General features: G+C 44.1%; 1 protein-coding gene across 1 annotated transcript in view; it reads left to right on the plus strand.

Moving 5' to 3' along the window:
- The window catches only part of mcm8 (minichromosome maintenance 8 homologous recombination repair factor), a gene marked incomplete at its 5' end in the record, with an annotated part of 69,671 nt that overhangs the window by 16,586 nt on the left and 25,629 nt on the right, over positions 1-27,456 (plus strand). Inside the window, 5 exons of the mRNA XM_084321939.1 lie at positions 2,883-3,081; positions 3,378-3,463; positions 16,442-16,587; positions 19,994-20,068; positions 22,908-23,019. Coding sequence (XP_084178065.1) covers positions 2,883-3,081; positions 3,378-3,463; positions 16,442-16,587; positions 19,994-20,068; positions 22,908-23,019 — 618 coding nt within the window. The remainder of the gene's footprint in view (positions 1-2,882; positions 3,082-3,377; positions 3,464-16,441; positions 16,588-19,993; positions 20,069-22,907; positions 23,020-27,456) is intronic.

Raw genomic sequence — 27,456 nt, forward strand, 5'->3', positions numbered from 1 at the left:
AGGCTATCAACTAGCTTGGCAACGCAAACAAATGACGTATTATTCGAATTCATACAACGGGACCATTCTTTTTATTATTATTATAAAAATCAAGCGAGAATGTACCCATTTAGATTCCAAATATGTAGTCAGCTCGTCCAAATAACAGTTTTCGGAGATTGGGCGGCTGCGACAGGACTTTGGTTGACGCATGCCCAGTTTAAAGGGGAGATGAAGCATAGCGATAATCACATAGTCATAGCATCAAATTAGTATTTAGATAAACCACAGAAAAAATCACGTTATAAAAATAAGGCATTTCTAAGAAAAATTTGTAATTTATGTAGCATTTATGAACATGTGCGCCGCCATTTTGTTGCTGACGTCACGGTGTTGGTTTGGTGTATACACTGCTAGTTAGCTGCATAGTAAACATGGACTGTCGGGTCAGTCAAATGTTGCCTACCAAACAATGGGACAGCTGTGGTTCTTTTTGTATTGATCCTGGCTGTTCAAACAAATTTTACCGTGTGAAAGAGAGAGGAAAGTTGGTTAATTTCCACAAACTACCAGTGTTGTTGGCACGTTGGCTCAGGCTGGCTGCACTCAGGCTGGCTGCACTCAGGCGGCGCGATCAGCCTGTTGGAGAGGGAATGAAGATCTCCAGCGAACACTTCATTGCCTCGGATTATGTTGTTGGGGGTGGGAGGTTTGTCCAGAAGACCACTAATCAGCTGAAGCCTGATGCGGTTCCCTCGGTCTTCGACAGACAGACCGGCGCAGGCAGTTCACTGAGTTCAGCGTCGGGAGCATTTAGCCTGCTGGCTACCTAGCTCCAGGTACCAGCGTTAGCTCCCGGGAGCGATGGCTAGCTAGTTAGCACCAGCCGGGTACCGGCGTTAGCTCCCGGGAGCGATGGCTAGCTAGTTAGCACCAGCCGGATACCGGCGTTAGCTCCCGGGAGCGATGGCTAGCTAGTTAGCACCAGCCAGGTACCGGCGTTAACTCCCGGGAGCGATGGCTAGGTCCGCGCGACACAAAAAAGGAAGAAAAAAAGCTGTCGCTCTATCCTATCTATCTCTCGCAAGCTGAAAAATTATGGTTTTGAGTACTTGATTAGAAATATAAAACAATGAATTTTTTTGAATGTCTTCAATACACTCACAGGAATTGTGTAAAGTTGCCCAAATAGTGCTAGGAATAGCAGTACATGTCCCCTTTAACAATGTGAGGTTTGATTGATTGATAACTTTATAATCAGATTGATATCTAATTTAACGTACCCGTTAACTATACGAGTGGATAGATAGAGGACGGGCCTACATCTGGTAATAATAAAAACAGCATTATTAGACCGCAAACAAATGACGTATTAGTCTAATTTAACGTACCTGTTAACTAGTGGATATAGAGGACGGGCCTACATCTAACGGTAATAATAAAAACAGCATTATTAGACATGCCAATCCATCGAAAGAGGCGCTGGACACGCTGGAGAAGCCTTCAACATCATTGAACTGGCCCAACTCCTGGAACTGTCCGAGGTGCTGATCCTCTCTATATCCACTTGTTTATAGTTAATGGGTACATTAAATCAAATGTAACGTTGGGCCATGCACAGGTCTTCTGAGCTCATGGATTGACTGTCTAATGTCTAATAATGCTTTTTTTTTTATTATTACCGTTAGATGTAGGCCCGTCATCTATTTCTATCCACTTGTTTATTGTTAACGGGTACGTTAAATCAAACGTAATATTGTCGGTGGAGTAGGTCATGTTGACAGTCGTTTTACAGTTACCGTTTTGATGGCAGTTGAAACTTTCTACAACATTCTAAAGCCAGCGCAGTGGTATATTCATGGTGATTTAACCGTGAATGTATCATGAATATACTCACGGCTTAGAACACTCGACCAATCACAATGCGTGGTCGGACCTACCTGTTGTATAAGTAACCCTAACTAACCTTACTGTCATGCACTTGTACTAATATACTAACCTACACTGTAGCACTCAACAACTGACTTGTCGTACAAAACTTTTAAGTCGCTTTTGATAAAAGCGCCAGCTAAATGACTAAATGTAAATGTTTTCATTCTGTAGTTGAGGTTCTAATAGTTTTTGCTGTATTTTGTGATTTGTTCCGTTTACAAACCAGACCACAGGATCAGTCAGGTTAAAGTTCAGAGTGATGGAACTACTCGAAACTAGACAAACAACATTAACATATCTGGATATTAATTTCCCTGTCTCTGTCTCTCTCTTCATCTGTTTCTCTGTCCCTGTCTCTCTCTCTCTCTTCATCTCTCTCTTCTCTGTCTGTCTGTGTCTACTCACTGTATCTCTCTCTCCATCGCTCTCTCTCTTCATCCGTCTCTCTATCCCTGTCCCTCTCTCTCTTCATCTGTTTCTCTGTCTCTCTATCCATGTCCCTTTCTCCGTCTCTATCTCTCTCTCTCTTTGTCTGTTTCTCTCTCTATCCCTGTCCTTCTCTCTCTTCATCTGTTTCTCTGTCTCTCTATCCCTGTCCCTCTCTCTCTCTTCATCTGTTTATCTGTCTATCCCTGTCCCTCTTCTCTCTGTCTCTCTCTTCATCTGTTTCTCTGTCTCTATCCCTGTCCCTCTCTCCGACTCTATCTCTCTCCATCTGTTTCTCTGTCTCTCTATCCCTGTCCTTCTCTCTCTCTTCATCTGTTTCTCTGTCTCTCTATCCCTGTCCCTCTCTTTGTCTGTTCTCTGTCTCTCTATCCCTGTCCTCTCTCTTCGTCTGTTTCTCTGTCTCTCTATCCCTGTCCTTCTGTCTCTGTCTCTCTCTCTCCATCTGTTTCTCTGTCTCTCTATCCCTGTCCTCTGTCTGTCCTCTGTCTCCTCCCTGCCTCTCTGTCCTCCACCTCTCTCTCCAGGCTGTATAACTACGAGCCTGTGACGGCACTGCGCACGCTGAGGGCCAGTGTGTTTGGTCGTTTTGTGTGTGTGAGGGGGACGGTGGTGAGAGTCAGTAACATCAAGCCCCTCTGCTGCCGCCTGGCCTTCTGCTGCCAGGGCTGTTCACACACACACAGCCTGCCCCTGGTGCACGGACGCTACGCCACGCCCACCAAGGTACACAGTACACACACACACACACAGCCTGCCATCCTGCCCCTGGTGCACGGACGCTACGCCACGCCCACCAAGGTACACGGTACACACATACACACACACAGCCTGCCCCTGGTGCACGGACGCTACGCCACGCCCACCAAGGTACACGGTACACATATACACACACACACAGCCTGCCCCTGGTGCATGGACGCTTGGTGTAGGTGTTTGGACCAGCAACATTGTGGTCACAAGTCCTTTCAAGCCTCTTCTCTATTCATTGACCTTTAACCTTTCACCTACCGTGTGTTCAGTGTGTCCAGCCAGAGTGCCGGAGTCGTTCTTTCGTTCCCAGTAGAAGCTCTCCGCTCACTCACACTGTTGACTGGCAGAGCATCAAGTAGGTAACACACACACACACACACACACACACACACACACACACACTAGGGATGGGACTTTCTAGCAAAAGTGCTATTCGAAAATCGCTGGTTCTTAACACTTTGAGTGCCAACGACGAGAAATCTCGTTGTTCGCCGCCATGCGTTGAGTGCCAACGACGAGAAATCTTGTTATTTAATCGTTATTGCTTTTATTAGCGATATCCATACATTTTTCATCAATCCAGCTTCACGTTATCATTGGGACTGTATGAGCTCGAACAGAGCAAATACCGCCACCTATCGTCTCCCGGATGGTAATGCACCCATTGGATTGGACTCAATGGAAATGCATGGGAGAAAAAAAAAACTGAATCCACATTTTACTTCTCAGGCATGTAACCCGAGACGATTGCATTCATTGTGGACCCTCAGAGCAGCGTGGAATGTGTTTCCGAGGTTGGATCAATAAACGCGATCGATATTTGGAATAGCGATCAGGAATTGTAATAATCTTTTTGGAGAACATCTGATGTGAGGTAAGGAATCTATTTTACCAGTCTTGGGGTAATCAGATTTTTCACATATTCCACAACGTGTGTATATGACGTTAGCGCTGACCAGGTCATAGATAATAGATTTTTCAGCCCGCTTCTCTAGCGTGCATAAGTACACATACTATCGATAATCTAGCGTTTATTTGAAAACGATTCATAAATCAGCCGGAAAATGACAACGTGTTGTGTGTATTCCAGTAAATGGCTATTTCCACGTAAATAAAAAAGATTTCTAGTAATTTCCAAAAACTTCCATTTTTCAAAACGGTATAAATCGGAAATGTACCGATGAAAAAACAATCCGTTTCGTACATGTTGACTGCAAGCAAGTCATTGATAAGCGACGGGCGTATTAGACACATAGCCATAATATAGAATATAGAAATAGCTCCGCGAAAATCATGAAGTATCGGAAGATCTGTCCAAAAAGGCTGGCATTCAAGCGATTAATCGTGCTCCCCCTGCTGGCACTCAATGTGTTAAGACCGACAGCATTGCATTGGCCTATCAACCGGTTTTAAAGGGGAACTATCTTACTATTCCTTTCACTATTTGGGCAATTTTACACAATTCCTGTGGAACATATCTGTAAGGTTTAAAAAGAAAAATGCATTGTTTTATATTTCTAATCAAGTACTCTAAGGGCCTGCGTCCATTTACCGCATTTTTATGGCCGCAAGCGTCTTTTTTCAATTGATCCCAATGGGGAGGGAGCGTATGCGGCCGCATGCTGCCGCCTATAGGAAATGCGCTGCAGTCGGCTTCTTTTTTCATAATCACACGGGACAATGCATTGGTAACTTGTTTCAAATGACAATATATACCCCTGTGAATATTATTGCACGGATCGGAATACGGGCGCACGCAGCAATGATATTTTGACAGTGGCAGGGCTCTACGCTAACCTTTTTCCCAAGGAGCACACACAAAGAAATTTAGGAGCACACAAAAATATTTAGGAGCACAGTGAAAATATTTCAAGTAACAGAGTTTATTTTATTTTTGTCAAAAAATATGCGTGCGTGTGCAAACGGGACACACATCTGTGCAATAGCACATACCACCAAAGTCACTGGCCCACTGTGTGCGTTTGTGTGTATCTGCGTGTGCAAAAGGGAATGGGACACAGACATTTGAACTATTAAGTGATTAATGCCTACTGTGGCAAAGTTGTAGCCAACAACTAGGCCTATAAAAAGGCAGTGACATTGAACTACTGCTACAAAAGTAACAGTCACTTAACTTTAGCTTTTGCCCCTTTTATGCATACAATGCCTATGTTTTGGCTAGTGTTGCTCTTCTAGAAAAATAATCCTTTCAGGGTTGGCTATTGAAATACTGTACACCTCCAGTACAGAAACATTGTTTGAGTTTGAGTGTCAGGTAGACCATTGATTGACAGTCGATTCTGCCAATTACGTCACACCGCCTGCACCCACCTCTGCAGTTGATAACGCTAGCCAAGTTAGCACACACACATACACACACGCACAGTGGGCCAGTGACTTTGGTGTAGGGGTGTAACAATGCATCGCAATGCATCGATCCTAAGGGGAAAATTCAACTGCATCTATTTGAAAATGTTAGAATCGATTATCGCAATTTTAATGTGTACACAGTGTTATGTTATTCTCATGTCCGTTACAGTCAACACAACGACATACGCTACTGCATCAACGTTATGAATAACAAAGCAAGGCATTCATTTTGTTGCATTAATGTTATATTACTATTGCTATCGATAAATCTAGGTGTTCTAAAATCTATTGCTATTGGTAAGACTAGAATAAGTTACATAAAACGTAATGTTACTGTCTCTGGAACGTCTCGCATAGCGCAATGGCGGACTTTCCGGAAGTAACAAAGCAAATGAAAGCTTCCGATTGGTCATTTGCTTTCTTTCCCTTGAAACCAGTCACGTCACTCTACTGTGATTGGACCGTTGGCTTGAGTGCAATGTGGGACTTGTAGTTTTTGAACGATTAGCAGCGGAGAGAAAAAAAGCATGACACAGGCTGTAATCTTCACTCGCACACTGTGTGAGTAATTGATTTTTCCGGTTCGCACACACATATTATTAGGGGCAAATGCGAGTAAAATGGTCGCACTGTAGAGCCCTGAGTGATATGCGTGGAGAAGCCCCATCCCTGCGCGCCGGTCGAGAGGTTGTATGTAAATGCGTGTGTGTTTCCCCCTCTCTATCTCTCTCCCTCTCTATCTCTCTCTCTCTCCCCCTCTCCATCTCTCTCTCTCTCGCTCGCTCGTTCTCTGCTGTCTCTGTTGGCACCCACGCAACCCGTTTGAGGAAGTGTCGGTATTTCCACTCGCTCTGTTGTTGAGCGAGTGGTTGCGCTTCAAACATAGAGGAGGCAGGCATTATTATGCAGATGAGAATTGTTTCACGTCAAAGATACGCAAGTTTCAGATGACTCAATTCAGTGAGGGAGAATATTGTGAGATGTGAATTGGAAGAATGCGCCAAAATGAGAATTAGAGACATAGACCCCATTTAATATAAACCCACATAGCTAGAAAACAATGCTAAACACTGGAAAAGGCCATTTATAAGATAGTTCCCCTTTAATAAACAAACAGTAGCATGTGCATCTTTTAGATCAATTAGGCTATGAAAAGTAGGCTGCCTCTAAATATAAAAAGGAATTAAATAAGAATGGTTTGCTTCAATAAAAATAAAAAAAGTATTTTATAAAAAAGAAAATATATATATATATATTTTTTAAATTATATATAAAAAAAGAAATTCGAATCTGACATGAAAATCGAATGTGGAGACTGGCATTGACTATTAAAAAATTCGCTAACACACGCACACATATTTTGAATACTTAATTGAATCCACAAATCAAATCGATGTATTCAAATAACATGTTTTTAGAACATCTTCTCTGCCACACTTTCTGGCTACCTATTACAGCAGAGATAGAACTAAATCACACCGTGACTACCTATTACAGCAGAGATAGAACTAAATCACACTGTCTGGCTACCTATTACAACAGATATAGAACTAAATCACACTGTCTGACTACCTATTACAACAGATATAGAACTATATCACACTGTCTGGCCACCTATTACAGCAGAGATAGAACTAAATAACACTGTTTGGCTTCCTATTACATATTAATTTGAAAATGGCCAATATATATCCATAATCATCTGGAAAACTTTGTGATGATCAATGTGTGACCTTTCATAGACACTGTTGCAACAAGAAAACATCCAGTTACTCAGTGTTTCCTCACGCGCTGCCTTGTGCTGACAGGTCCCTCAACCATTGACGTCCCCCTGATCCCAGCCCCTACCACAATAGTTCCTCCATGTACTATAGTATTGCAATTGGGCTAGGATCACATAATAATAGTGTCAAAAACATCCCTGTCAGAATTAGTAGGCCCACTAAATGGAAAGAGAGAGGAAAGAAACACAAGGCCCGAGCCTAGAAGAAGTCTTCAGCCCGAAATTACTTCACTTTATGCACCTGAATGTGAGGAGCTTACTACCAAAGATCGATGAGATTCGTCTGCTGGCTTATAAAACACAGGTGGGAGTTATTTGTTTTACAGAGACCTGGCTTGATCCCAGTATCAGTGATTCAGAAATAGAAATACCCAATTACTCTAGTCAGAAAGGATCGCAGTCGTAATGGAGGGGAGGTCACCTGACAAAAACGAAACCAGTGCTATTGGATGTATGTTATAGACCACCTGATCAAAGTGCATTTTATGATAATCTAGAGAATGTATTTGCTAGCTGTGATGTGACGAAAAACTAATGTATTTTGATGGGTGATTTTAATACTTATGTATCTAACAAGGACTGTCCAACGCATGGTGCTTTTACTAGGTTTAGCAAACTGTTTGACTTAACTCAGCTGATTAATGAACCCACCCGAATAAGTAAAACTACCCAAACTACAATAGATCTTATCATGGTGTCAGACAAATGCAATATCTCACAACATGGTGTGATTGCTTACTGTATCAGTGACCACTTCATCACATACTGTACCAGGAAGGTTCATAGAGAAAAATGTTCTAGCCATACAAACATTAAAATCAGATCTTTCAAGAACTACTGTGTTGAGACCTTTAGGGAGCAGCTTGGGAACATGGACTGGTGTGCAGTGTTGGAAAATGATTGTGTTGATGGTGCCTGGGATTTGTTTAACCACTGTTTCCTTCAGGTAGTGAATACTATGGCTCCATATAAGCAAGTTAGGTTAAAGCGGAGATCAAGCCCATGGCTTAAACCAGAAATTCTAAATGCTATTAAGCAAAGGGAGGAGGCCTTGCTGAAATTTAAGAAATTCCATGAGCAAGCAGATGCTGATATAATATAAACAACGCAGAAATGAAGCTCAAAGATGGATTAAGGAAACCAAAAAGTACTACATGAATCTAATAAAGGAAAACAAAAATGAACCTAAGAAGCTATGGAAAGCTCTGAAAGACATGGGTTGTGGGGGCAAAGCCAGCAGTGGCAAGCCCAATATTGGCCTAAATATCAAAGGTAAGATAGAATTTGATAAAGCACAGGTGACCAATGAATTCAATGCCTTCTTTACCTCAGTAGCCAACAAGCTTGTTAATGCATTGCCGCCTAAGCACGTGGTGTAGTGGTTAACGCCTCACAGCAAGTAGGTCCAGGGTTCGATTCCCGCTTGGGGACCAGGTTTCCGCGATGCCAGGTACCCAGGTGGGGTATCTCCCGGGCCTTTCTGTGTGGAGTTTGCATGTTCTCCCCGTGCTCGCAAGGGTCCCCCCCGCCGGATAAGAGAAACCCAATGGAAAAACATGCAAAAACAACAGATCGCCGACGCTGACGCTGTCGCGTCCGTGACAAAGACGGGCAGGAGCACTTGGATGGTCCCCGGGCGTGGCTCACGCCACAGCCCTTGGGGCTGCCCTTGGGGGGAAGGATGACGGGATGGGTTAAGCGCAGAGGAGTATCGCATCGGTGATCCTACGAACAATGCATGCGTGTGTGTGCTAACCGTGTGTGCTAACGGCTAACATTGAGTGTCGTTGCATGCCCATTAAAAGACCTCTGCGACAGGTCCTGCATTATTAGCATTATTATATTAGGGTACTGGCCAATTCGTTTACCTTGACCAAAGTGACAGTTGAGAAAGTAGCAGACATGTTGGCCGAGCTTAGGGTGCTTTCACATATAGTTTTGGTGGACTCAGTGCGGTTGGGGGGGGTGAAGTTGCAACATTGTTGCATTCTTCATTTGGTTCGTCTGCATTCACATTGCAATTTGTCAAACGCACTAAACTTTCTGAACAATGTCACGTGGTCGAAAAGGGCGCGTCTATTGGACACAATAGTGAGTGGAAATGTCTGTGTGACTGACTGCGAGCCCTAACGTGTGTGTGTGTGTGTGTGCACGCACGGATTTGACCGAATGTCCCGCGTCCCGCATATTGAGAGGATGTCCCTCTTTTCGAAGCAAAAAAAAAACATGGGTCTAAAAGCCCCTCCCTAAAGTAAACGTAGCAACCCACCTCTTGTCCACACACATTGCTCTGCTCGTGACGCTACCTCATATCACAGATCTGATTGGTTAGGTAGTAATTTAGCGCTCTGCTCGTGAGAGGTGACTCACTTCCTATATTTGGTCCGCGTTTGGTCCGATGAAGCAGACCAGAGTTTGCGTGTTTGGTCCGCACCAGAGTTCGACTGAGCATTCACACCACCCCAAAAAAAGCGGACTATCCAAGAAAACGAATTCTGGTCCGATAGTCCGGACCAAACAGCTTCTGGTGTGAAAGCACCCTAAATATAGCAAAAGCCACTGGCTTGAACAACATTTCTGCAACATTTTTAAGAGATGGGGCACAGGAAATAGCTCCCTGTGTTGCACATGCGGCACGGTGGTGTAGTGGTTAACACTGTCGCCTCACAGCAAGAAGGTCCAGGGTTCGATTCCCGCTTGGGGACCAGGTTTCCATGATGCCAGCCAGGTACCCAGGTGGGTGATCTCCCAGGCCTTTCTGTGTGGAGTTTGCATGTTCTCCCCGTGCTCGCAAGGGTTTCCCCCCCGATAAGATAAACCCAATGGAAAAACATGCACAACAACAGATCGCTAACGCTGTGGCGTCCTTGACGAAGACGGGCAGGAGCACTTGGATTGGTCCCCGGGGCGCAGCTCACGTTGACGCCCTATCTGCTCCCGGCTGCCCATGGGGGGAAGGACGACGGGATGGGTCAAGTGCAGAGACTCAATCGCATCGGCGACTGAGAAAAAGACAATGCGTGTGTGTGTGTGCCGCTCCAATTGCATGTCCAGTTCGTTGCATGCCGAATAAAGACCCCCTAAAGAGGTCCTGCATTATTATTATATTATAACCTTTCCCTGGAGCAAGGCATTGTACCAAGTGGTACTAAACATGCCCTTGTACAAAAAAGGGAAAAGTTCTGGGCCTGGTAATTACAGGCCAGTATCCATTTTGAGTGTCGCGTCCAAGATTTTAGAAAGAGTGGTGCACCAGCACATATCAGAATATGTTGGCAAGGACAATCTTCTATATGAATTTCAATCGGGGAAGTCATATTCTACAGACTCATGCCTCCTTTATCTGACTGATTTTATTAGAAAGGAGATGGATGAAGGGAAACTGTGTGGAATAGTCTTACTTGATCTTCAAAAAGCCTTTGACACAGTAAATCATGGTCTACTCCAGGGGTTCCCAAAGTGGGGGTCGCCAGATGATAAATTTTTTTTATGCAGTCAGGCCACTGAACTTAGAAGCAGGCCAGGCCAGTGTTTCTAGTTGCAGCAGCGCAATAGTTAGATAACCTAGGTGGGGAACAACCAGGAGATCACTGCAACTCACACAAGTTTGATCTCTAGTGACTACCTGGTAAAATAAAGGTAAAATAAAATAAAAATCTCTCTCTCTCTCTTGCTCTCACACACACACAAAGGGAGCCGCATGTGATTGGTGGAGGCGGGATCCTTACAAAAAACTGTTGTTGCTAATCATTGACGCATGCTAGCCTGTAATAATCCCCCCCAGAAAAATCTTCTTTGCATTTGATATATTGCTAATATATGCCATCACACACACTGGCATTTAAAGGGTTAGAATTATAAAATGAATATGTGGTGTTATGATCAGGGCTGAAGTTGAATAAAAGATTGTATTTTTTTTCAATCTGACATTACAAAAAAACTGAAAATCCATCAAAATCAGTGTTGTTGCTAGCCTGTTTTTTAACAATAATTTGTGATGCCATCACAAACACTGGCATTTAAAGGGTACAAATAAAAAGATTCCTGCACCAGAATGCAGGAAATGAAGTCTTTGTAACAAAAGATTTCCTGGTGGGGGACCCCCAGACCCCTGCTTAAAAAGTGGCCTGACTGGGGCTATATTTTGCACTATATTTCCTGGCCTGAATGATTTCCCCAGTCCGGCCCTGGTTAAAAGCCTCCAATGCTTATTATTGTAGCAGGGTGGATTATCCCTGCTTCGTGGGAACGGGTGTGCACAGTCACTGGGTAGCGAGACACAGTAGAACTCTGGCTAGCTGCACCTCCGTCTTTGGGTCTGGAGCATCAACTGGAGGCTGGCAGTGGGAGTGGATGGGGCCCGGGATTTATGAACCTGGTCCGGTACTCTGGTCTTCCTCTCCCTTCCAGGGCGGTCAGCAGTACTCCCCAACACGCTCTCACTTCCCCCAATTACTCCTCTAGCACCCTCCCACACCTAGTGACTGGATTGTAAATAAATAACTTGGTTCCCCCCGCAAGCAGTACCCTCCCTCGTTGACACTAGAAACCTTACAGTAGGAAAGGGAAGGTTGAATAGGAAGGGATTAATAGTATGTATGTTACCCACACCAAAATAGTTAATACGGCTCAGGAATGGACACCCACACAGAACTCCCATCTAATTCTTTACTGTTATTATACTGGTCAGTTACAATGATTTAATGATAATGACTAAATGGACTGAAGTCCCACTATAATTCCGTTTGTGACCCAACACCTCCTAAACCCGTATTTTATACACCCACCTCTGGGTTAGTATCGGGGGTAATATACTGCAAGGTGTTTGACTCCTCACCCACGTCTGGGTCGCCCTGTATAATACCTCGGTCAGGCTTTAATTATAAGGCAAGAATAATACCTCTCTAGGCTTTACTTGTAATGCAGCAGGTCTGTAACCTCCCCACAGGGAAAGGGTTAATTAGATGGGAAGTATTATTAAACACACACGTTATCACACTCAAAGAAAATGAAAAGAAATCAAAAGGTGGGCCCACAAATACCTTACAAAAGTCCTATCTTAATGCCGGCATATATTGTTTGGGGTTCCCCTTATGAACTGTAGTAGCAACGTTAACTTCGCCCGCAGGCTGCACCACACTGTGTACGGTGTGATAGCACCAGAGCATAGATGCTCATTTGTACTCATCCAAAATGGCGGCCTCGCCGCGCCACCGTCGTCCGGAAGGCAAGATGGCGTAGAACGCTCTCGGCGGGGTTGGAGCAGAGGGCAGTGTTGGGCTGAGAGCGTGTGCTGGGTGGTAGCGACCTCTGTCGGTCTCTGAAGGCAGCCGGGTGCAGATCTGGTTGTAGACAGCCGGAGCGGACTGGTTGTAGAGTTGGTGCTGGGTCGACACGCGGATCTAACTTGCCCTCACTTACACTGCAGCTAAACTCTGGGTCCCAAACAGCCCTTCTGCTAGACGGGATATATCATAACGCAGGGTGCTCCTAAACACCGGTCCTCTTCGCGCCACACTGGCGGGGCGCCTCGCTAGAGGGAATAACTTTAACTTAAGCCCAACTCGGCTATACCGTTCTTATTCTAGGATAACTCGTGGTATATCACTAGGGATATTCAGGGAGAAACATGCAAGGCTCCACTACGAGTACATTCATAGGATAACCCGTAATATACTCAGGTTCAATACGGGGCTCTCCAGACACGACCGAACCGGTCCAAGTCCAATGTCGAAGAGGCTGCTTCCTCGCACTTCCGTCCACTTCCTTCTCCGTCTCTCACGTACGCTCTCTGCCTGCCACCGCCCCCTGCTGGCGCCGCCAACTAGTCACGAGGAAGAGGCTGATAGAGTAGGGTCCTGTAATCCTGTTCATAATTCATATTCCAGTGAGTAGAACAAGGAGGGGCGAGCATCATTGTTCGAGAGAATATTAGCGGAGACTAATTAGAATGTATTGGTGCATCAGGGGAGATAGAAAGGCAAGTCAGCACATCTGGATAATAGGTATATTTTCCAGGTTGCTACATTATATATTTTTAATTTTTTTTTACCTCCTATAATAGTGGGGGTCGCGGCTCTCTGACACCGTTATTTGGGGGTCGCTGCCTGAAAAGTTTGGGAACCCCTGGTCTACTCTACTGCTTAATAAACTGAAAGCTCTGGGACTGAATGATACAGCTGTAAAGTGGATTGCCTCATATCTGACAGAATAGAATAGAATAGAAATACTTTTATTATCCGAGGGAAATTTGACACTGCAAATCGCTCAACATTTAAACATTTAGACGGAACAGGGCACGGATAAGAATAACAAAACAAATCAAATTGCCTAAGATAAGAGTAGAATAAAAATGGAATAAAGACCGGTACCAGAGGGTAGAGGTCAATGGATTTTTGTCGAATGCCAAACCAATAGTTTGTGGGGTGCCGCAAGGAAGTGTTTTAGGACCATTGCTATTTGTATTGTACATAAATTATATGAGAGATGCATGCTCTTGTAATTTATTCTTATTTGCAGATGATTCAGCTTTGCTCATCTCCCATAAGGACCCGAGTACACTCCAAAGAATGCTAGGAGAGGAACTCTCTAAGGTTAGGAATTGGCTGTCTGACAATAGGCTCTCACTTCACTTAGGCAAAACAGAGTCTATTTTGTTCGGATCGAAGCCCAGATAAAAAAAAGGCTCTTGAACTCTAGGTAGAATTAGGGTCTGAGGTTATAGCAGCAAGAACAGCAGTGAAGTACCTGGGCTGTATGCTGGATGACAGTCTGGGGCGGGGCAAGGAATGGCCTTACAGGTGCTGGGTAAGGTAAATGCCTGCACCAGGTTTTTGGCTAGAAAGGCCAATCTACTTGACAGGGAAAAGACTACTGGCCAACAGCCTGGTGCAGTGTCATTTTGATTATGCTAGTGTAGCCTGGTTTGGGGGACTGTCAGCTTCATTAAAGAAGAAACTACAGGTGTCGCAGAATAAGCTGATCATGGTTGTGATGGGCCTAGGCCCTCGTGATCATGTTGGGAGGAGACATTTTCAGGAGCTCAACTGGCTACCAGTTGAGGCCAGAGTAGCCCAGCTTAGGCTCAACATGGTACACAAAATAATAAATAACAGGGCCCCCAAATATTTTAGCAACTATTTTCCTAGTGTTGGTGAATCACACAGCCACAAAACGATATCTAGCATAGCAAACCTACATCCTCCAAGGTGTAGAACAAAGCTGGGACAGTGCTCATTTGCTCACACAGGAGCACAGGAGTGGAATGAGTTGCCTTTGACCACCAAACAGATCTTGAACCTGTATAGTTTCAAGGTGAACGTTAGGAATTGGCTTCTAGAAAATGTCCCAGAGTAATTAAGGAAGGTTCCAGTTTTAATGTAGTTTAGTTTTAGTGTGTCTGTACATTTTGTATATATTGTATTAACACATCCAGTGCCAGCCATTAGACTGGGCCCGCTGTTGTCAGGCCTGCTTTCCATTACAAACGTTCACTGTGCGTCACGTTGTTTGTAGAGTTAAACCTATATTTTATATTATAGCTATGGAGGCGGTCAGGTGGCGTAGCGGAGATTGCGTTCGTCACCAACGCCGGAGACGCTGGATTCACCTGTTCGAATCCAGCTCCCGGCGTTGTCACCAGCTTGGCTGGCTGTTCACACTAATACAATTGGCAGTATTAGAGGGTGGGAAAGCTGGCGGGGTGGGTCCGGGTCGTTGTAAACAGCGACTCCTACAGTTCGGTCGGGGCGCCTGCTCAGCGCGGATAGGATCTAAGGGGGGTAGTGTGATCCTTCCACACGTTACACCCTCTCAGTGAGAGTCCGCGCTGCCAGGTGAAAAGAAGCGGTTGATTGGCTAGACGTGTGTCGGAGGAAGCACGTGATAGCCTCCACTCTCCCAGAACGACTGTGGGGGCTAAGTGCGCAGCGACCAGGAAGGGGATTGGGAATTGGCATAACGACTAACATTGGGATGGGAGAAAATCGGAGGAAAAAGGAGGGGGAAAAAGATCAATATTTTTTTTTATATTATAGCTATGGATCCAATATCATTGTCAATTGACAGTATGAAGCTTCCGTTCAATATGCCATAAAGAAATAATTTTTCCATCGATACGTTCCCGTTTTATACCGTGGTGAATATGAGTGTTATATCGGAATGATCTGGGATCATTCCTGTGAGGCTATTTATAAGGCGCAACGCTAATAACGTTAAATCCATTGGCGTGTCGTCCCTACACACGCTACAATTAAAAATCCAAATGCATATGATCGGTATTATTCCATCATGAATGCGTGAAAGGGGGGGGGGGGGGGTCGTTTGTGATTAATTGATTGCCAATAACGGCATTCGTTATTACCACAACATACACTGATCTGGGGTATGGCTATGGAATCCTTGCACGAATGGCCGGTTGGATTCCAAAAAGAATTTTCCAATTATTTGATCGCCATCTGGTAGATCATAAGTCCATTTGGCACACGCCATAACCCTATACATACAGCATAATGAATCCGGCGTCCCAAAAAGTATTCCATGCGATCTGGTGAAGCCCTCGCTTCAGGCTAACAGAAAAGTCCACCCGGAGCGTTCAGTGTGACACCAGGTCTGCAACAGGGGTTACTGCATTCTTGAGACAGCGCCACTACCAGGAGCTGGCCGGTACTGCACCTTCGGAGTCCCAATATGCCTTTTCCAGCCAAAATACAGCTCCGTGACATGGAATAGGATATTAATATCGAAAGAAAGGAAAAACAACACAAAGATTTTTATCTTCGTTGCCCGCACTCAACCGCTGGGCCACAGAAACGAAGATTCTCATGAACGGCACCCAAAGGGTTAATAATGTTGTATTTTACTTTTTAATTATATTTTTAGCAATATACTGTAGGCTGATGATAATATGTGTAATACATGTTTATGTAAATACCATGTGCTGCTGAGACCAAGGACCACAATGGAAATAAGTCTGTGACTTTTTTGTGCTATCCTTGATCATTTTAATATGCATGACTTGTTGTAACATGTAATGTATTTTAATAATTGTCAAATAAACTAAACTAAAGCTTCATCAAATCAGAAAGATAAGGAAATACAGTAAATTCATGAAATATATACTATTGATTGGTTGATACATTGATTGGTTGACTGACTCAGATTATTTCCATGCTGCTGCAGGGTTCAGGAGCTGATTGGTGGAGAGCAGCGGGAGGCGGGACGTATTCCACGTACTGTAGAGTGTCATCTGACCTCAGACCTGTGTGACAGCTGTGTCCCTGGAGACACTGTTACAGTGACGGGCATCGTCAGGGTTACCAACGACGGTACACACACACCAAACATACATACACACACACTCCAAACACACACACACACTCCAAACATACACACACACACACACACACACACACACACTCCAAACACACACACACACACACACTCCGAACATACACACACACCAAACAAACACACTCCAAATACACACACACACACACACACACTCCAAACATACACACACACACATACACACACACACACACACACACACACACACACACACACACACACACACACACACACACACACACACACACACACACACACACACTCCAAACATACACACCAAACACCCACACACTCCAAACATGAACTTGAACATGAACTTTGTGCTGCACTCAGGGGAGGAAACTAACTTTTTGGCTTACCAGCCAACTGGCGAGTATATGATTTTTTTTTACCAGCCAAACAGATTTTTTACCAGCCATAAATAAATCGCTAATTGTGATAATTACTTCTTTGTATGTCTTCGTCTAAATTGATTTTCAATCATAGTAATAATCACACCGTGTCTCTAATAATAATAATAATAATCTTCATTTATATAGCACCTTTCATACACTGAGTGCAACTCAAAGTGCTTAACAGAGACACGTCTTTAAACAAGTCAAGAAGAAAAAAAACACAGTAAGTCCAGAAAAAACAAGAATACCATAAGGTCCATAAACTCAAAATAAATAATAAATGCATGCAACAACCAGACGTACCCCACGCGAAGGTAAGGAAAAACTCACTAAAACCTAACAATAGGAAAAAATGTGGAGGAGAGAAACCTTAGAAGGGCCAATTCAAGGGGGGATCTCCCTTCTTAGATGTCGGTGATATTAGTGTTGCATGTTGCATTAAAAACAGGCGAACAGCTGGTAAGCATGCACCCATGTGTGTAGTGAAACACAGATGAGTGCATGCGATAGCAACTGAACATTTTGAAAAATTTAATATAGAGCTGATAGTAACAGCTGAACATTTTATAAGATATAACTGATAGTGGCTCTAGTTGAGGCTACTACTCTTTAAAATATTTATTACCATAAAACATTTAGTGTCTCTACTCTTCACAATATTAGCATAAAACATATATTAATCACACCGTCTCTACTCTTCAAAATATTAGGATATCACATATTAACATGAAAGAGGGAACTATTCTGGACTGGGTTGGGCTGAACTGGGCAGTGAAAGATGCTGGGCTGGACTGGGTTGGGCAGGGAAAGTTGGGCTGGTCTAGGTTGGACTGGGTTGGGCTGGGCAGTGAAGGAACCAAGCATTTCACTGTAATGTAATGGCTAAATAAAACAACTTGAACTTGACTCGTTACATTTGCACTCTGGTTGGATGCCAAACGTATTCTGGTTGTACTGTACTTGTGCTGTATGATGACAATACATTGGAATCGAATCTCATGTCAACGCTAGGGGTTCAGCAGGTGTATTCTGAATGACAAGTATGACAACATCACCGTTGTGAAGGGCATATGGGCGAGTGGTGATATGGGGGGAAACCCGGTAATAATTCGGTAATAATAAAATGTCACTCGGCTGCATTTAAGCAAAGCCGCTCAGTATAGTCGTCCACTATGTTGAACGCGTGTTATGGTAGCTTGTTACATGCTAGGTAGCTAGCCGGCTAATGCTGGGTTAGCCTCACGCCCACTTGTCATTTTCATCCGACTTGAAGGAGACTCGTCGTGTGCCGTTGTTTGCCCCCATGTCAGACCGCACTGATATCCGAAAGCGACGACTCTACATGCAATTATTTTCATCCCACATCAAATCTGTCACCAAGTCTGCCTTCTACCACCTCAGGAACATCTCCCGTCTCCGACCCTCACTCTCAGACTCTGTGGCGGAGACCCTGATCCACTCATTTGTCACCTCCCGGTTGGACTACTGTAATGGAGTCCTGTTCGGGGTACCCAGCAAAGCCCTGGACAGGCTCCAGTATGTCCAGAACTCAGCTGCCAGGGTTCTCACTCACACCAAGCCCTGGCAGCACATCACCCCCACCCTCATCCATCTCCACTGGCTTCCAGTCAGGTTCCGCATCACCTTCAAACTCCTGCTCCTCACCTACAAATCCCTCCATGCCCTCGCCCCCCGGTACCTGTCTGATCTCCTCCACCAGTACACTCCATCCCGGAACCTACGATCCTCTGATCTAGGTCTCCTCTCCATCCCTCGCACCAGGTTACGGACTTTTGGGGACAGAGCCTTCAGCGTGGCGTCCCCTACCCTCTGGAACTCTCTCCCCCCCGAAATCCGCAACGCCCCAACCCTGGACACCTTCAAATCCGCTCTAAAAACACACCTTCACCAAGGCTTTCCCCATCAGTTAGTTTTAGATTAAATTAGGTCCATTATCCCCTACTTTCCCTCATCCCCTCTTCCCCCTCCCCCCCTACTTTCCTTGCCCTATTTTTTGTCCTGATTGTAAAGCGACCTTGGGTTCTATGAAAGGCGCTATATAAATTTGATTTATTATTATTATTATTATTTATTATTATTATTATTATTATTATTATTATTATTATTATTATTATTATTATTATTATTATTATTATTATTATTATTATTATTATTATTATTATTATTATTATTATTATTATTATTATTATTATTATTATTATTATTATGTGTTTTTGTCTAAGTTTGTCTACGTTGTCAAGCCGGTGACAGGAGTCTGTAGGGCCGCACGCAGTGGTCTATCCACTTCCCCTAGATGGGCGGCATCTTCTAGAAAACTAGTGTTCATTGGAGGAGCTTAGAGCGCAACGATGATGTTCATTGGTTATGGATTATTATGAGGCGCAAATAGGAGAAATCATAAGGGGGGAGTCAGAGTTCGGCCTGTGCCAGTGAGCGAATCAGCAGATTGCAGAATGATTTTTTTGTTTTGTTTACTACTCGCCAGTGTGTTCATGAATCACTCGCCAAACATAAAGAATACTCTCATTTGGCGAGTAAAATGGCCTAATTTCCTCCCCTGGCTGCACTGTATCCATGTCCCCAACCACTGCACTTTTTACAGTCTTATTGTTGTTGTCTCACTGTTCTGTCCTGTCTTGCACTTTACTTATAATTATTTATTTACTGTTGTATTGTTCTTAATTGTGAAAAAAGCATGCACTGTAAACGTCGAATCACGTTCCATTTGTACTGCAATATGGTGAATAAAGTAATCTGAATCTGAAACATACACACACACACCAAACAAACACACTCCACACGCACGCACACACACACACACACACACACACACACACACACACTCCAAACATACACACACACAGACACACACTCCAAACATACACACACACATTGACTTGTCACTGGGGATAGGCAGGGTTACAATTTATTGTAGACAAACTGTGTGTGTGTGTGTGTGTGTGTGTAGGTAGTTCCAGAGGTAGGAAGGACCAGTGTATGTTCCTGCTCTACATCGAAGCCAACTCTGTCAGCAACACTAAAGGTAAAAACCCTTAACTTAAGCCTTACCTTAGCTCTGTCAGAAACACTAAAGGTAATAACAAGGTCACAAGGAAAGATGAAATTACATACCTGGGTTCCATCCTAGAGGCAAATCTTTCCTGTGACAAAATGGCATCCAATGTAATCAAAAAGGTCAAGCAACGAACAAGATTCTTGTACCGGATCTCCTCTCTGGTAAACAAAAAGACCCTGAAGACTCTAACAGGAGCACTCATTCAAGGGTACTACGACTATGCTTGCCCCTCATGGTACCAAAGCACCTCAAAGGCACTAAAAACAAGATTACAAACATCACAAAACAAACTGGTCAGACTACTGCTTGACCTTACTCCTAGAACCCACCTCACCCCTGCCCATTTTGACAACCTAGGATGTCTTAGAGTAGATGACAGAGGACAGAGTACAGCAGCTTGCAATGGGCCTGGTCTACAAGATACACTACACCACATATACCCATGTACATGTCGAAATACTTCCCAAAGGTCAGTGAATACCACGACCACAACACCCGAGGGAGTTCCACAAATCATGTCCAACCCAGATTCGGCTCAAACAAGGGACTAAACACGTTCCGCAATTATGCCACATCAATGTGGAACGCCCTACCCACAGCCGTAAAAAAATGTGAATCACTACCCACCTTCAAAACGCTCTCAAAGAGCACCTACAGGAGGCTGCAATTTGAAACTGGCCCCCGTAAATGTCTGAACCCCCCTCCCACCCACCCAACTTGTTTATTTGCATATCTTGTATGTCACAAATGTAACTGTACTGTATATCTGTGTCATAAATGTCATGATTAGATTAGATGATTAGATTAGACCAGGGGTTCTCAAACTTTTTTATACCATGACCCCATTTTATTTAGGATTTCTTTTGGTGACCCCACACTTAATGTATCGCGTAATTTCAACGTGGAAATAAGGAATATCAAAATAAAAGCACGATGTTTAGAAAATGAAATTACAGCACTATGTTATCAATGAAATGAATGAATATTATCAACAAAAGCAATGGAATTGTTTCTGTATACACATTTATAAAACGAGGCATATTTAGCCAAAATATGTTGCCAGAACATGAAAAGAAAATGCCCTCTTGTGCGCTTTGGCAGAGATCCGCTTCCACTCTGAAAATCCGCCCTCACAGAGGTATGTTGATGCAAAGGGGACAAGCTTTATCAGCGCAGCATTACACAACACTGGGTACTCGTTCCGGACTAATATCCAGAACTTTGCGAGGGCCTGTCCAGTAGGGGTGGGAATCGCCAGAGACCTCGCGATACGATACTATCGCGATACTTGAGCCGCGATACAATAGTATCGCGATACTCGATATATCGTGAATATTGCGATATTTTTTATTATCAATTTTTTTATTTTTTTTAACTGCAAAGTAAAACTGTTAACATGTTTTATCTAATAAAATAAAGTTTAGTCTGTTCATCTCACTTTAATCATTTTTATTGCAGAACATGGTATTTTCTCAAGCAGACAGATGTAAACACTGTAATCTGTGTTGCATGTACCTGACAAACTGAACTGTTTGTATTAATCTGTGTTGCATGTACCTGACAAACTGAACTGTTTGTATTACAGTCATATTCCAACTTAACTGAATGCACATGCGTGTGTGGACTACTGTACTATTACAGGTATTGAAATGAACAATGCAACTTACTTATACAAAAAAAGATTTTTTCTTTTTAAATTTTAATGAATAATTTAATATCGATACTTGGCGTCCCTGTATCGATACAGTATTGCCACGCAAAGTATCGCGATACTACTATGTATCGATTTTTCCCCCCACCCCTACTGTCCAGTGCACTTGACTTTCAGTAGCTCGTCACACGAAAGATCATTGAGCGCCTCCTGCATTCTGTTCCTACAAAAAGCCATCAAGCTGAGTAAATGCCCCCAAATCTCCGCGAATTATCCTGGAGTGACACTAACGGAGTTTCCAGCTCATTATCAGCACATTTCTCTGCCAATGTGTTGTTTTTGTCTGCAAGGAAAATCCGCGCTTCTTCTCAGAGTTAACAAAGGCGAATACTCTGCCTCCAGATAGCCACCTCACTTCAGTGTGGTATAGCAGCTGGTTATGCGCAGAGGCAGAGCCCATTTCATCGCGGCCAACCAGCAACGCTTCTGACAACAAACCTATCCATTGTGAGTCCAGGTTACACACAAAAGACCAGACCCCCCTCCCGCGATTATAAATGCGCAGGGTGTAGTGAGATGTGTATTGGAATACGTGTGTCGGCCTCCATTGATGAAGGCGCGAGACATGGCAAATACACACAGCTGCCGGGTGGAAAACTTGATCTGCGTTTTTTTTAGTTGCCAATGCACTGTCACCTACCCGCGACCCCACTTTGGGTCACGACCCGTAGTTTGACAACCGCTCGATTAGACTATTATATCTGTATGTTGTGTATGTCATAAATGTCATTATGAATTGAAAATGGGGGACCCTGATGTAAACAAGACTAAAGTCTTTCTCTGGTCTGCATCCCCTTAACAATTGTGTGTATTGAGCTGTACTGTACTGTACCCATTCTGCAATCTGTTAATTAACGTTTTCAATCAATAACCTTTAATTCAACCTTTGACTTAGGAATGTTAAAGTGAAGTTAATGGGGTATTGGAATGTTAGTGGAAATGAATGAGGTTGAAGTATGTTTCTGAAGAAATGAGACATCAAAGACACATTCAAAGACATCATTTGGGTCCCCATGCATTCTTTGAGTGTGTGTTAATAAAGATTTACTATTGAATGTGTGCGTCTATAAAGTTTGATTGTTTTTGAATGTGTAGGTCAAAGGTCGGATGTGTCAGGTGATTGTGGAGGGGAGGAGTTTAGTCTGAAGGAGCTGTACGCCATCCAGGAAATTCAGTCCCAGCCTGACCTACTGAGACTCATAGTACAGTAAGATGCTAGTATCACTATATATTATCATAACAATACAGTAAGATGCTAGTATCACTATATATTATCATAACAATACAGTAAGATGCTAGTATCACTATATATTATCATAATAATACAGTAAGATGCTAGTATCACTATTATAACAATACAGTAAGATGCGGGCGGCTACGTGGCGTAGTGGGCAAGGCGCTCGCCACGAAATGCTGGAGACGCTGGGCTCGTCAGTTCGAGCCCAGCGCTCCACATTTGCTTTCAGTTTAGCTGGTCGTCCGTACTAATACACATTGGCCGTATTAGGGGGTGGGAAACTGATGGGTGGGGATCGGGCGTTGTGGACAGCGACTCCTACAGGTCGGTTGGTGCGCCTGCGCAGTAGAATCAGGAAGTGTCGGGGGCAGCGTGAGCCTCCCACGCGTTACTCCTCGCCACTGAGAGATCGAGCTGCGCAGGTGAAAAGATGCGACTGCTGTTACCTCAAGTACCGGAGGGGACTTGTGCTATGTATGACTTAGTCCACATTGCAGCCGGCTTGTGGGAGGCAAGAAACAGCGTCCGTGACAGGGGAGGGTTGAATTGGATGATACGAAATTGGGATGGGAGAAAATATAGAAAATGGGAGAAAAAGTGTATATTAAAAAAAAAAAACAATACAGTAAGATGCTAGTATCACTATATATTATCATAACAATACAGTAAGATGCTAGTATCACTATATATTATCATAACAATACAGTAAGATGCTAGTATCACTATATATTATCATAACAATACAGTACGATGCTAGTATCACTATTGATTATCATAACAATACAGTAAGATGCTAGTATCACTATATTATCATAACAATACAGTACGATTCTAGTATCACTATATATGATCATAACAATACAGTAAGATGCTAGTATCACTATTGTTAGATTCTGATCAATCTGGCCAGTATCACGTCTTCTTGTGTTATCCTCTCCATCCAATTCCTCTGCGTTGTGTACTTTTAATGGTCCTGACGTCTCATATACTGGCTGATATGATCCTTATCTCTCCCCGTTAGTGCGATCCGCAAACCATAATAATTCTCCACCTTCGTAAGAATTCGACACTTTGACACAGCGTAATACCTTACAAGGAGAAGCGTTGTTTATTGATATAAACAGAAGCCTCAGCTCAGATGTTAACAGATTGTATTGTCCTTGTAAGATCTATTCTAATGATTTTTCGGTGTGTTCAGTCTATCGTCCTCCTGCTATTCAGTCCAATGGTGGTCAGGCCTGGTCGTAGCCTAAACCCTCCTCGCGTTAGCCGAAGCTAATGATGATGTGTCATTCTTCCCCCCCCCCCCCTCTCCGTGATGAGAGGAGAGAGTCTCTTGGTCTCTTCCCTCCTGTGGGATTTGTTTCTTTGGTCTGCCTCACACCCGGAAACACTGTTCGACTTATAGATCTTCATCATAGCAACGATAGCCCCGCCCCTCTTCTGGTTGTCATGCAACGCGCTGTCATGACAACCGCATTTAACCTTTACACACATCAAAACGCAGTTTCTACTGTTTCATTAAGGATGTCACCCCTCTCCCTCGCTCTGTGCCGCTATCAGCTTGTTCCAGATCGGAATGTCAACATTCGGCCCTGCTAAACATTCTGCTGGCTACTGCCTCTGAACCGCTTCTTCTATCACCATCTTCTAAGCCAAGCACATTTCGACCTCTCTGACCTGGCACCTTTAGATGCTACCATCTCCCCCCAATCTATACATCACATACATTGAATAAACCCCGTTTTCTCTCATTCCCCCCTTTGATTCTTAATCAACCTTCAGAATCAACAGACTACTTGGTTTTTCAATTAATTATACCCAAAAATAGACTCATAACAATTAGGGCCCCTCCGTCTGCTCTCAACAATTCTATCCTGTTGCCTTATTGTTTTCCATTACACGCATCACACCTAAACCAGAAAGGACAAACAACGGTCAGGGAGGAGAGAGAGAGAGAGAGAGACAGAGAAAAACACAGATTTGCAACTTCAGACAACACACCCTTTGGCCCCCCTACTCAGGTACACCCCACGTCAAATCAGAGCGCTCCCTTCCCTCTTACAGTACACTCCCCATCTTGGGCCGGTCCCGTCTTCTAGGGCAAGGGCCCCTTTCAGTGATGGCTCCTTTCCTGAGCTGGTCCCCGTTCCAGGGCGCGGTCCTCTAGGCAAACATTTCTCCTCTGGTCTGCTACGGCCTCAGTGCTCTGGCTGTCCTCTCCACATCTGCTCTCCCACCGCCGCCATCTCCTCTCTCTCGTCGTGGATGATCTGTGTGCCAGGCTGCGGTGCCTGGCCCCTGCTGCTTCCTCCTCCTCCAGTCTGTCTCCTGGTCATCTCCACCGCTGTCGGTGTCTCCCCCCGCTGAAAGCAGAAACACAACACCAGCAGTCGTCTGTACATTCGACTTCCCTTGTTTTGCTATTAGTCTACCACCTTCTCCACACCCATATCTGTCCCTGTTTGTCATCTTCCGTCGTGACACCAGCAGATAACCGATACCCACTCCGCTCTCTCATCTTCATCCCAGGTTGACCCCCAGCACGCGCCAGTTCTTCTGGTGACGTGTCTTCTGAAGACTGCCTATCTATCAGGTGTGAGAAAGCCCCACTAGAATTCAAACTCCCTCTTTATTCCATAATTAACCCATTCAAATAACTGCACCTCCTCTCTCTGTGCAATTCTTATTTAATCCATTGTATGATTAAACTCTATTTAATTAACCTGTATATCAATATTATTATTATAATAGATCTACCCTCTCCCAGTAGATTCTAAACTTGAATCACTCCCCCACTCCGCCACTAGATGGTAGTACAGACCTATATCTAAATATTCCCCTATGGGTAATAAACTCCCCAGCACTACCCCCCCTCCTCCACTAGGTGGCCACCTACTCCTCCTCTATGGTGTTTTAGTTGACGTGTCACTTCCTGGTTCTTATCTGTTGTTATCTCCTCGTGGCTCTTTGCGGCCATCTTGTCTTGGTGCAAATTTGTTGACATTTCCTCTCATCTTATCTCATCCTCCTCGTGGCTCCTAGCGGCCATCTTGTCTCGCTCATAATGGCTACTCTCTCAAACAAACGGTTGCTGCCCTTCCTTCCAAGGCCTAAAAACACTGCTTTTTTTCTCTCTTTCCTATCCATATCAGGGGACGCTTCTCCCGGACTAAACTCTTGCTTATCGGACATAATACACAGTTTAAGGTAAATACCCAATCGACTTTCCTCCCGCCACGACAAATTCCGGCCGTCTTGAGACCACAGCAACCAGTTTAAGGTGGGCCGTCTCAGGCGACAGTCTTGTCATAACAATGCCGCCATAACAATTTTTCAGTCTGGTTCAGCATTCCCCCCTCTTTTCCTCATCTCGCATTTTCCCTCCTTAAACCAAAACCGTGCAGCCTGCCCCGTTTGTTTTTCCTTCTCTGTAGATAACACCCATCTCGGTTTTTCAAAACCCCATGGCTCTCTGCTCATATTATTACAGCTGGCTTCTCTGTCGCTCCTTATTTACGGATGCCCTATCTGTTCGTTTTTATTTGGCTTAAAAGATCAAAACAACCGTGTGTGCACAGTGAACTCACATCTTTCTCCTGAGCGCTGTTTCTCCTACAGCGCTGGTTTGCCTCCTGATCGCTCGACTCGACTCTCTCCCATGGTTGGCTGGCCTCGCTTGCCGGCTTGGCTCGAGTCCATGATGGCTGTTGTTCACTTGTCACCGCATTGAAAAGTCTTTTTCCGTTGTTCTTATCTCTTGCAAATCCGGGTCACGGCACCAACTGTTAGATTCTGATCAATCTGGCCAGTATCACGTCTTCTTGTGTTATCCTCTCTCCATCCAATTCCTCTGCGTTGTGTACTTTTAATGGTCCTGACGTCTCATATACTGGCTGATATGATCCTTATCTCTCCCCGTTAGTGCGATCCGCAAACCATAATAATTCTCCACCTTCGTAAGAATTTGACATTTTGACACAGCGTAATACCTTACAAGGAGAAGCGTTGTTTATTGATATAAACAGAAGCCTCAGCTCAGATGTTAACAGATTGTATTGTCCTTGTAAGATCTATTCTAATGATATTTCGGTGTGTTCAGTCTATCGTCCTCCTGCTATTCAGTCCAATGGTGGTCAGGCCTGGTCGTAGCCTAAACCCTCCTCGTGTTAGCCGAAGCTAATGATGATGTGTCATTCTCCCCCCCCCCCTCTCCGTGATGAGAGGAGAGAGTCTCTTGGTCTCTTCCCTCCTGTGGGATTTGTTTCTTTGGTCTGCCTCACACCCGGAAACACTGTTCGACTTATAGATCTTCGTCATAGCAACGATAGCCCCGCCCCTCTTCTGGTTGTCATGCGACGCGCTGTCATGACAACCGCGTTTAACCTTTACACACATCAAAACGCA

This window comes from Notolepis coatsorum (genome assembly GCF_963971535.1).
Source record: "Notolepis coatsorum genome assembly, chromosome: 9".
Classification (NCBI taxonomy): Eukaryota; Metazoa; Chordata; class Actinopteri; order Aulopiformes; family Paralepididae; genus Notolepis; species Notolepis coatsorum.